Source organism: Lycorma delicatula, chromosome 1 (genome assembly GCF_047948215.1).
Source record: "Lycorma delicatula isolate Av1 chromosome 1, ASM4794821v1, whole genome shotgun sequence".
Taxonomy (NCBI): domain Eukaryota; kingdom Metazoa; phylum Arthropoda; class Insecta; order Hemiptera; family Fulgoridae; genus Lycorma; species Lycorma delicatula.
In genome coordinates, this window is record NC_134455.1 from 328,082,375 (window position 1) to 328,095,076 (window position 12,702).

The following is a 12,702-nucleotide window of genomic DNA, read 5'->3' on the forward strand; positions in this document are numbered from 1 at the left end:
AGTGGTCCATCTTCGTTATTTCTACTACATTTCATTACTTTCGTTTTGTTCTTGTTTATTTTCATGTGGTAGTTCTTGTGTAGAACTTCATCCATGCCGTTCATTGTTCCTTCTAAATCCTATTTATCAAGATATAATCAAGAGATTAAACTTATTCTTGTCTGACATTACTCTATTTTTGTCAAATTATTAAACATAAATGATCAATTATCATTAAAAAAGAAATGAACAGTGGTGCTGATATTAAGTTAAAAAATAAGTTTGTATAAAATAAACATTTTCTGTCAAATGATTACACTTAATTGTAGTTTATTTAAGTAGTTATTGTAATGTAAGATATTAAAAGGGGTAGGTGGTAGTATTTGTTTTATTGACGTAGTAGTAGTTACTACTAACAACCTTAGTTGTTGCTAAGGCTTTTTCAGGGCTTGTAGTATTTGTTGAATCAAGAGAAAAAAACACTTTCATATCTGTAACTACTAATCAGTTTACAGGAAGCTAATTTATTGTGCTAGCTTTTGTCACTTACACTTAACCAGTGAATAGAGATGTTGGAATAAATATTCAATTTTGTGATGTTAAACATTAATGTGTGAGAAAATACATAATCCAAGTAGATAAAAATAAATGATACATTTCAAAAGTGATAGCGTCCACTTTGTATGTGACTTTTATTTATAATACAGATGAAACTCAAGGTTTTGTCCTAGTGTCTAAAAAGTGAATAAATTTTTTTTCAGCAATCGTATCATGTTAAACATTAATGTGTGAGAAAATATATAATCTAAGTAGATAAAAATAAATGATACATTTCAAAAGTGATAGTATCAACTTTGTATATGATTGTTTTATTTATAATACAGATGAAAGTCAAGGTTTTATCCTAGTGTCTAAAAAGTGAATAAAACGTTTTTAGATTTTTCAGCAATCCAGGTTTCTGAAGAGGTGTGGCTACTGTAGGCAATAATGTTTCCCTATATACCTAATAATATTTTTGAAAAAGCTCATTATGACTGTGCAGAAGGTAGCGTAAATATAAAAAACCAACTATACTGATTTGGTGACAAGTACATAAACAGGAATGGCTGTCCAGTACAGAGTACATAAGATCATTCTAAAAAACTTAATACATTGATGCCTAATGAACACAGCAATAGAATTGGGAAGTTAGGTTTATTAAAACAAATAATTTTGCAGTTTATCAGGTCCTTGTTTACTTGATGTCAGTAGTAATCATGAGAGTGTTATCCCGTACCGGGATAACACTCTCATGATTACTCCTTTTAAAAATACTACTGATAGATCTTAACTAGAATTTAACACTTTTAACTCCAAAGAGTATATATTTACATTGTTGAAACTGAATCCCCCTTGAACGTTTTTTCGTAGTAGATGAATGAAGAAGAGCAAAGTGTGTTCTTTGCCATAAATTTAATATCTTGAAAAGTATAATTTTCATTTTCATTTCATTTCAATAGAATTTTCATTTCATTTTTCAAGCTTATAAAATTATTGTGGTTTGCTTATTTCTATATGAAAAACAACCTAGGTATTATTTATATACCTACTTTTTTTGTAAACACCTAACAGAATAAATCTTATCAATGTTATATTGAAACAAGGTGCCAAGTAATAAGTATTTCAATGTATTTTTAATGTAGTAAATTATTATGAAAAAAAGAGACTGACGCTTTAGAGATAGCTTTTATGGCTAATGAATTTTTGTGATAATTTATTTATTTCTATACTTTTGACTTGCTGATAATCTTGTCTGAATAATAATTTGACAGTAATATTAAATTTCTTAACTTTTAAGTTCAAATTAATTTCCTCTTTTTTCTGAAAGCTTCCTTTGCCATCACTATCCTTCCTTTTATTTCTATTGCACTCTTCCTGTTTTCTGTCACCATAATCCCCAAATCAAATTTATCTTGGTACATTTCAAAATACCATGTATCTTGGTACATTTCAGATACCTGGGCATACTAGATGTGGGGCAGTGAAAACAAATGCTGCTTTTGTTAAATTTATTGTGAAACATTGAAACTTCACCATTTTTCTTTATATGCATCAGGAAGCTGCTGTGGAACAGTTGTTTATCTTTTAATGGATAATTAATTTCTTTTGAAATATCATTTTAATCAACTAGTCTTGAAATATTCACTGCTTTGGTATTTGTGTACAAATTTCCTTTGTGATTACATGGCTTCCGATTGACACTTTTATATTAAAACTGAAGTCATTTATTTTTTTATCACAGATCTATTCTCAAAGTATTTTTTATTTTTGTTAAAACTTGTTACTTTATTCACAGATAGCCTGATGGAATCTTCACTTCCCTGAAACAAAAATTACCTTCTATAATCATAAATGTAGTAACTCTCACTGGCATCTTGTTTACATCCTGTTGTCCTACTTCTGTTTTTTTCTGCTTGAGCTATATATAATGAACTTTTCATTTGTTTATTTGACAGTGCTTATGTCCATTCATATTACCTCAGTTCCTGCTGTAATAAATTTATGTTATCTTCAAGAAACAGATAAAGAGTATGCCGTAACAAACATATGACTCTGGTTACTGATGCCATCTAATCACTGCATGGTTCACTAAAAAAGTTGATGAAAGAATTCTGGTGTTTTGAGCAGTCCACATAAATGAATAAGAGGAGGTTTTACTACCAGATCTAGGGTTGTGGTCAAGTTAGGCATACATGTCACCAACTTTGTAACTTCATGATCCTGATTTAGTAACAAATTTTTTTTTGGGAAAAAATTTGCAATATTTTCAGATAAATATATTACAAACGCAGTAATAAACACATATATTTGTTGTGCTTAAAAACAAAAACAGGAATTCTCTTCCTTATTCTTCATCAGTGCAAAGTAGGCATGACTCATTAGATAGAATACGTCCATGTCTGAACTTGCCATCAGTAGTGCAGCTTACTTGTTTTCCCTCTTTCTGTCAATTGTAATCAACAGTTGTTGGAGTTGGAGTCGGATTCAGACAACAGAAATGTTATGCAGGAAATTAATATTAATTTGAGTAGAAATAACAGGAAAGCTGAAAATAAAGAGTATTAAGAATATGTTTAAATATTTTTGGCTTTATTGCTCCAGTCTTAACACCATCATGGAAGGTTGTGTATAGATGCATTAAAACCAGTTTTTCTCAGGGATTTGTGACGTTTCTATAGAAAAACAGATTCAAAAGTAAATGGTATTATGATTTAAAAATAACAAAAGACTGAATTCTTGTAATCTGTAACTTATTTAAAAATACTGGCCAAGAACATTTGATTGCAGTACTAACATTGAATTACCATTATCAACCCAAAAAAAAAAAAGAATAGCAATAAAAGAAGGGATATTTTTTAATGCCACTAATAAATATAAGGCAGCATGACCTTTGAATAAGAGCGAGGGTAATTTCATAAACTGTCTAGTAAAGTTGGGTAGTAATAATAATAATAATAATAATAAGTAATACAGTAGATAATTATTTATTTAAAATAAATTATTACATATTATCTTTACAAATATGAAATCAGTTAAGTAGAATCAGTTAACAGACTGATTTGATCTGTTCTATAATGAATTGTTCAAAACATACACTTTTATTTTTTATCACAATGAAAAGAATAGTATGTATGTGCAATTGTAATGCTTTAGGCATTCGTAATACTCCTCAATATCTTTGTACAACTACTATTATCAATCTATCATGATATATGATTACAAAAATAATTATTTTATGTTTGTAGATGGCTGTTACGTGGATTAGGAGCTTTTTTTATTAAACGTAAAATAGCAGCTGTTCAGGGACGTAGAGATATATTGTACAGAGCAATACTACATACATATATGACTGAGTGTTTGCGAGCTGGCCATAATTTTGAATTTTTTATTGAAGGTGGCAGAACCAGATCTGGTAAACCATGCATGCCCAAAGGTAAAATTGTATTGATATTCAGGGATTTTTTTGGGAAGGTTACTTTACTCGATATGCACTTCATATATATTGTAGATATACTTAGAAAGGATTCAGTATCTCTTGAGTTGTTATTATAAATAAATTATTAAAAAATATGTAAAAGTAATCTTTGTATGCAGAAGGTTGGGAATTTTCTGTTCAAAAGGATTTTGTATTAGTAACATAATAATTAATACTTATATCAATATAAAAAATAATTTCTCATAATATATGGGAATTAAAACATTTCAGTTGAAGAAAACAAATAACATACTTGATAAAAAAAATATATCAACATGGCCTTTGTACAAATAAATATGCATGGTAAAGAACTGCATTTAAATTCTGAAATTGAAAAAAATTAAGACTTAGGTTACAGAAACAATTATGGTAGATTTATAAGTAAATTATACAGTAAGTGTGTAAATGAGTTAAATTGGATTATGACAAAAAATATTTGTTATAGTTTATCCTATAAACCTATCAACCGTGTTATCTTAAAACTTAAAACTATGATTAATAATAAAAAGAAAATGCAATTAGTGTGAAATAAATAGAAAAAATATATTAACAGTGTAATAATGTTTAAATTATATACTAGGTTTACAAAACATACATAGTATTTAAAAATAAAAAAATGACATATCATATATATAGTTTATATATATATATATATATATATATATAAATTACTTAAAGATATACATAACATAATAAATATTGAAAAAAAAATTAAATTTACAAACAAATGAAAATAGTAAGAAATTGTAACAGAAATATCATTTTTTAAAGGTTTAGTATAAATATAAACCACCTACCGCAGAATATTGAGATAAGACGTGTTATGTTAAATTTACCATGAAAATACTTTCACAGGATTCCACATCCTCAGTCATGATTGAAATATTTAATTAAATTGAACTGCATGCACATAAAGTTTTAATACGAACACATTATGTTGATATTCTCATATGTAACCCAATAATAAACATTGAACATCTTAAGATATTAAATTATTATGATTTTATAATAATATTATACAAATTAAATTCTTGAACATTATAGAAATTACAAAGATAATAAATTAGATTTATCTAATAATTCAGACCATCTGAAAAACAATAAACATTGTATTTCTGATATTAAAATATTACATGTATAAATAACAAAATTTCAATTTGATAAACCATCAGATAGTATTTGAGAGAGACAGTCTTTAAACAATTGCAACAGATTGCAGCACTTATACAATAAATTAATACACAATTTTCATTGTTTTAATATTTTTAATATGCAGTTTAATTAGGTATTTCAATCATGACTGAGGATGCAGGATCCCAAAAAAGTACTTGAAAAAAAAAGTAAGGCATGTGTTATCTCTATATTCTGTACTAGGTAGCTTATTTAATAGAATTTAAATATAATTAAATAGTACTGAATGAATCTTAAAAAAATTAATTTCTGACACACACACACACACACACACACACACACACACACACACACACACACACACTAACATTAACATTAACTAAGGGCAGAATAAAATAAGTTAATCCTTTAAAAATACTAACAGAAAGAAGAAAATTACTGTGGGCAATAAAGAATACTAAAAAATTCAAATTAAAAAAAAATGTGTAGCAGTAAATTATTTGGTTTGTAAATCACTTTTTAAATAATTAAAAATTTCCTTCTTATTTCATGAATTATGCAAGAGAAAATTGCTGACAAATATTAGTGATTTCTTATGATTTTTGACCTTAAAAAATCAATTAAAATAGGTCCCAGAACTGTATCTGCATTGGTTTTGAGAAATTTGTGGAAAAAAAAGAAGGTTTTTATGTTTGCTGTAAGTGGATAGTAAACACATAAAACTTGTAGAAAATATAATTCTGAACAAAATGGTATAAGTTGAATAGAAGAAAGAAAAGTTAGAAAAGTTCAAATTTTATTTAGAAACAGTACACTAGACCAAAGTGCATTGTACGTACTAGTTTATAATAAATATTCAGAAATTAGTCTCCTATTTTCAACATATTTATGGTATGTTATTGTACTCTTTGTTGCTCTTTTTTTTTTAATTATTCAAGACTATCATTAAGTTGTTCAGCCGCATTCATAATGCAGACAATTAATTCACGAGAATGTATTTTTGTTTTGTGTACAATATTTTTCATCCATTTACAGACACAAAAATCTAAAGGTGTTAGATCAGGTGATCTTGGTGGCTAGGAGTGTGTCTCCATGATAGTTCATTTCTCAGGGAAATTATGATTTAAGTGAGTGGAAACTGCACAAGAGAAGCGGGGAGGTGTGCCATCATGCTGGATGTATTTTGAGTCTTGGTGCTAGAGGAACACTTTAGCTTGTTACTTTTTAATAGATACACTTTTGATGTATACTTTTTTTTAGCCTCCAGAACCACCATATTGCTTCAAAGAATGAGATGAAATGGCAATTTTTGTTGCATGTGAAAATCCCATGCCTGTCTAGGATTCAAACCTGGGACCTCCAGATGAAAAGCTGAGACATATACTTGTAGATTTTTTTTATGTATGCTTGTGTAAAAGTAACAGACACTTGTACATCCTCTTGAAAAAAAATTAAAATAGATAACATATAGATCATTCAAAAATAAACATCGCATAGTTTTATTAGTTACAGATATGTTGCAGATAAATAACTTGTTTGTTTAAAAATTTTTTCTAAATGTTTTGTGTAATAAAAGTTGCATTTGTGCACATATAAATGCATGGAAATGTTCTAATCCTTAATTTGATAAAATATCATCCATTGGCAACTCCCTGTATGATTCGTATTTACTGGTAGCTAACAAAAATGTGACCAGCTCTTCTTGAAAATCTGCCCTGAAACTTTTGTAATGTTTGAAAGACTTCAGAGTGAAATATAAATAAGTTAATGATGATGAAAAGTCTAGTATGTTTTTATGATATCTCTTGATAAAACACAACTTAATTTTCACATTAGAAGCAAAAGTATTGTACCTATTGTCTCTAGTGAGAATATTTATCATCTGATTTTCAATTGTATATCCATTAAAAAAGTAAATCTATCTTATTTTAAAATTAATTACTTATAGTTCATCCTGAACATTAAGCTTTTAAATTGGGAATACAAGATAATTATTTCGCTAAATAAGAGTCAAAGGCTCAATTGAAAACACAACAGGAGAAAACATGAGCAAAAATAATAAATATGTAACTCTTGGTCACATATTTTTTAATGCATGTACATACCATAACTATATAGATTACCAAGCATGGAAGATGGCTTGAAGTGGCTTTATTCCATTTTAAATTTAACATTTGTTATCTATCAGTTGTTGAATTGTTTTAAGGATTGGAAAGAAGTGAATCTGTATATTATTTACTTGTAAAACACCATATTTAAGTAAATAAGAAAGAAAAAAATGATTTAGAGAGATATTGTCTGTTGATAGTGTGAACATCCAGGTATCACACATTCTGATCCTCGAAGATCCGTCTTGAACTTACACAATTTCGTACAAATATATAGAACAGAAAAATTAAAAATTAACAGTCATTCAGTATCATATTGCCATATTGAGTTTGTGGTAAGAGAAGAATGAGTTCAGACCAAAAATATAATGGAACCTTCCAGAATAATCAAGATGGTGATAACCCATATGGTGAATAAATCTCACTTCATTATGAATAGAGGAATCCTAACCCACGTGTAAATTAAATAGGTAGATTAATTTAATACACCTGATGCGTTTAATTGTTGCAGTGTGTTAACATTATGATTGTATACAAATTAACGACTTTAACTCCCCTACATTAAATTGTGCATTAAAATTTTTGCATTATGATAGACTGAGTGATTCCTTTTTGGATCAGTATTTCAGTTTTTAATGTTTTACATTTTGCTTGTTTTAATTTTATTGTTTTTAGGTGGACTGTTGAGTGTTTTTGTTGATGCATATATTGATGGTACAATAGAGGATGCTCTTCTTGTACCTGTTAGTATAAACTATGAAAAACTTGTTGATGGAAATTTTGTGCATGAGCAGATGGGTGAACCTAAACAGATGGAAAGTTTTGGTACTGCATTAAAAGGCATTTGGAATGCATTCACTTCACATTATGGCATCATGAGAGTTGATTTTAATCAACCTTTTTCACTGAGGGTTAGTATTACCATTGAGTAGAAATTAGATATATTTATACATTACATGCACATATGCTTATATGTTCAAAAGACTGTTTAATATTTTTTAGGAGAATGGAATTGTGTTACATTCTTTATTTTTCATATTAAGCCACAAATGTAGTTCTGCTATTAGTACAATGAATTAATTCAAACTGTAATTTTTTTTATTATTTTACCTTAAGACTGTCTAATAAAGACTACGATTGGAAACAACCTAACTTAACAGATTTCTTCTAATAATATAAAAAAAATTATTTTTTCATGGGTTTTCCTCTCTTATATTTAATGAATCTTGTTCAGTAACATTGATTGCTGCTATGGTCATTAGCATACTGTGAAACTGAATGTTCTCTTAAATTTTTTTTATTCCTTATAAGTGTAGAAGTCAATCCTTTAAAAATACTAACAGAAAGAAGAACATTACTGTGGGCAATATAGAATTCTAAAAAATTCAAATTATTAAAAAAAAATGTGTAGCAGTAAATTATTTGGTTTGTGAATAATTAAAATTTTCCTTCTTATTTCATGAATTATGAAAGAGAAAATTGCTGACAAATATTAGTTTGAAATATTTTTGATTTATTGCGCTAAACACATTCATTGGTTACAATTAAAAAAAAAAAAAAACTAATCAAAATTCATTACTATAGTGCATTCATTGTACATAGAACTGGAGAAAAGGATTAATGAAAGTTTGTGATATTAGAAAAAAATGTAAAGTGAGATATTTCTTGGATGAAACTTGGTAGAATTACTAACACAAGAACTGAGTCTGCGTTTTTTTTAACATGCTGTTATTTTTTAGTTGTTGATGTTCATAGCTTTCAATGCCATTTAAAAATACCCTTGTTCATGATTCGTTTTGAGTGAGAAAATTTTTGAAATTGTACTTTATTATTTTTATTAAATTTTTACTATTTCAGTTATCTCTGTTACACTGCGTTCACCCTCGCAATTCTTAAGATTGGTGGACTACTCTTTTAGGCAGTTTGAGCCACTTCTCAAGTAGCTCTTGAGAAGTGAACTAATTACTGAAGGAGTAGCAATTATGGTTGTAATATGATAAATGCAAAATCTTTTATGATAATTCCTTTCATCATACTTGCCTTATTGGCTAGATACCAAATTCTGAGTAGATGAATCCTCTGTAGATAAATTGTGATATACACCACGGATTTCTGTCATCTTCATGATACTGGAAAATATAACTGCCATATTAAATGTTACCATTTTACTGTTTTGTAAGTTATTTACTTTTATCCTGTAATGAGATTTCTGTACCACAAACAAGTTCTCTTTTTTGAATACACTATATATAGTATTTTTTTCAAAAGTTTCACATGAAAGAAAATTTACTTCTGTTTTAAAAATACTGCCTATCAGATTTTTCATCTGATAAGATTGCAGATTTAGCTAAATGTGTATTTAGTGAAGTTGCTGATGACCCTTATATATAATATGTGCCTTTCTTTATCTCTTTTTCCTACCATCCATATTTCACATCCATACAAACATACACTCCAGATTTAACATTTCACAAACATTTCCTTAATATCAGTTTCTAAAAATGATTTACAAAAGATTATCCTATAAGTTTTACTTGTTCAATTCTTCCATCTTTTGTATAGACATTCATTGGCTTATTTTCTCATCTCATTACTTCTGTTTTTCTAATATTCTTACTCCATTTTGAAATTATAATTTCTACTAATTTTGAAATCATTTGTTGATTATCCTATGCTTAATATTCTAAAAACACCATGTCTTCAAATATTACACAATTTGATTTCCTTTATCATATAGTAATCACTTCATTTTCTTTCAGAGTAATTTTAATCAATCAGCATACATAGAAATAAAGTTAGGTTTCTTAGTTAAATTACTTAATTTGTGTATCCTCAATTTTCATCCCATTTGACAATATATAACAGTTTTCCTCTTTCTGCAAAATATACTTCTTTTCCATTATCTTTTTCTATGAACCTCTCGACAATAGTTATTAACCCAATTGCATCTGCTTTACTTCTCTTTATTTAAATTACTTAGTTATGCAAAAATAAACTAATTTTCCTTTGAGCTTGACATTTTTACTATTACATGCTTTTTGAATTGGAATCATGATTGTTTTTAAGAAATCTTCAAGTTGCATACCATTATTGTGGATTACAATATACAATTTCGCTTACTTCTGTAATTATTTATAAAGACATTGATCATTTCTTTTATTCACCTAAGTCCACAGCTTTTCAGTTCTTTGAATCTTTTATTTCTTGTAAAACTTTCAACTTCAGGATCGTTACTCATAATTCATATCTTCCATTTCATTCTGATGTACAGGAGTGATAGTAAAGCTTTCTGCTAGACTGGCACTGTTTCTCCATTTATGCCTTCACCTTTTATAGGTACCTTTTACTAGTTTCTTGAAAGGTATCTTTTCCTCTTTGCAAAAGATTTTGCCATCTCTACTGGTAATTTCTTTCATGCTTACACTCTTTCTTCACTTATTCCATGTTATTCTCATTATTTTTTATACGTTAATTCATATAATTTGCTTTCCAAGTCTAATTGTGTTAACATTCATCTGCAAACCATTTTCCCTTTACTTTTTTGTATTACTTTTTTAAAATTTAATTTTTATTTTCTGTAAATCCTTTTACTTTCTTTATTCTTCCTGTTCATGTATTTTCTTTCTTCCATTTTTTCTATCCTTTACTAATAACCCATGGTAACCCTTTTATATTCTTCTTCTCTTAATGAAGTTAACTGCATGATCAGCTGCTATTTTTATGGCAAATTCATTCAAAGTCCATATTCAGTGTGGCCTTTTTTTTCACTTCAGTATTTGAGCTAACTTCTGCTTTACTGTTATGAGTATTGGAATCAAATTTGAAAGCACATGTATTTTCAAAAGGTTTCTGTAAGATTCTACCTCCAAACTTGATTGTTATTACACAATTGATAATCCACTTAAATTCTTGAACATTTGACTAAATATGTTAAGGATAGTGAAAAAAACAGTGCTGTATCATAGCCATAGCTAAACAGTTTAAAAAAATATTGTATTACTGTTTTTGATAGATCTGAAAAGAAAATTGTCATTTTTTGAACAATTCAAAGACACCCAGATGACTAACTCTTCTGTCACTCCTTTATTGCTTGGTAATTGAAATAAAATGCACAATTTTTCTCTAAGTGTTTTTTATTATCCCAATATTATAAGTATTTAAATTCATTTAATAAATACAAAAATCCATGTATGTTGCTTTAATTATTACTTAGTTTTCATATAAATGTTTTTAATTACATTGTTGCAGGAATTAGTCAAGTCGTTCCAATCTAAACTAGTTTTAGAAATCAACAACAGATCTAATTCCATTGGCTCAGAAGGAAAGACTTTACATACAGTACCATCAAGTGCCTCATTATATGGAACAGATGTTGTAATTGAAGAACATAGACAGCTTGTTGACTGCATAGCCAGACATATTGTTTATGGTACTATCATACATTTTACTAGTTTTTTAATATTATGAAGTTTTTTATGCATTCTTTAGAAACCTTCTTTGCATTCTTTCAAACTTTCAGTGTGATTTAAAATATGTTGATACTAGTTGGAAATTTTTAATTAATACCCACATTTTTGTGGGTATATTTTGTGAGAAAAATTAGTATTAATATTGAGAATCCCAACCGTTTTATCTTTTATTTTTAAAAAATCAGCAAAGAAGGTTTCAAAATATACATACAAATAAATTTCTTGGTCAGATGTGTAAAAAATGTTAAAAGAACTTTAAATATCCTCATAACATGCCAATTGAACAGTCATAAGTTGTGCTTTTCTAGCTCTCTTTTGATCAATATAATTTTTTCACACAACTAGTTACAAAGATGTGGCAAATATTGCTTTTCTATACTGTTGGTTGTACAAACTTGATGAGAGGAATTGTAGATTGGTCTAGGGAAGTGTGTTACATTGTTAGTAATGACTCTACGGTACTTAGTGGAACAAATAATATTTTTGAAATTGAAGAGACCTATTTCGGAATGAAAAAATATAATCGTGGAAGATTATTGTCAGAAGAAAAACTATTAAACATGGGTCATATGGTGGAAGTAACAGAATTACAAAAGAAAATTTTGTATTGTCAATGACAAAGAGAATTGCTTAACAATTACTGCCATTAATAAGGAAATCTAATAAGCCCAAAACTACTATAAATTTTGACAAAGGAAGCCTTATACAAAAGTCGACAATGATATGTATATGTATCTAACAGTAAATCATAAATTGTATTTTGTTTATCCATATGATCCAAGTATAAATACTTAAATTGTGGTTGAAAGGATATGGTGTTCATTAAAAAATCAGTTTAGGAGAACGGAAGACTGTCAGAAAATTATAAATACTACCTTTCAGAATTCTTAAATTGCTTTTATATTTTCACAGCTATTTGTTTGTTTATTTTTGGGGTGATGTTTCCCAGGTTTATCCTGGATATGGTAAAGTGCCAATAAATTTATTTTTTTACAGTTAC

At 27.9% G+C, this 12,702-nt stretch overlaps 1 protein-coding gene across 8 annotated transcripts in view; it reads left to right on the forward strand.

Moving 5' to 3' along the window:
* The window catches only part of mino (glycerol-3-phosphate acyltransferase mino), a 155,345-nt gene that overhangs the window by 109,770 nt on the left and 32,873 nt on the right, over positions 1 to 12,702 (forward strand). For all 8 annotated transcript variants that reach the window (XM_075382111.1, XM_075382108.1, XM_075382110.1 and 5 more), the window contains 3 exons: positions 3,765 to 3,952; positions 7,909 to 8,144; positions 11,482 to 11,662. In XM_075382111.1, coding sequence (XP_075238226.1) covers positions 3,765 to 3,952; positions 7,909 to 8,144; positions 11,482 to 11,662 — 605 coding nt within the window. The remainder of the gene's footprint in view (positions 1 to 3,764; positions 3,953 to 7,908; positions 8,145 to 11,481; positions 11,663 to 12,702) is intronic.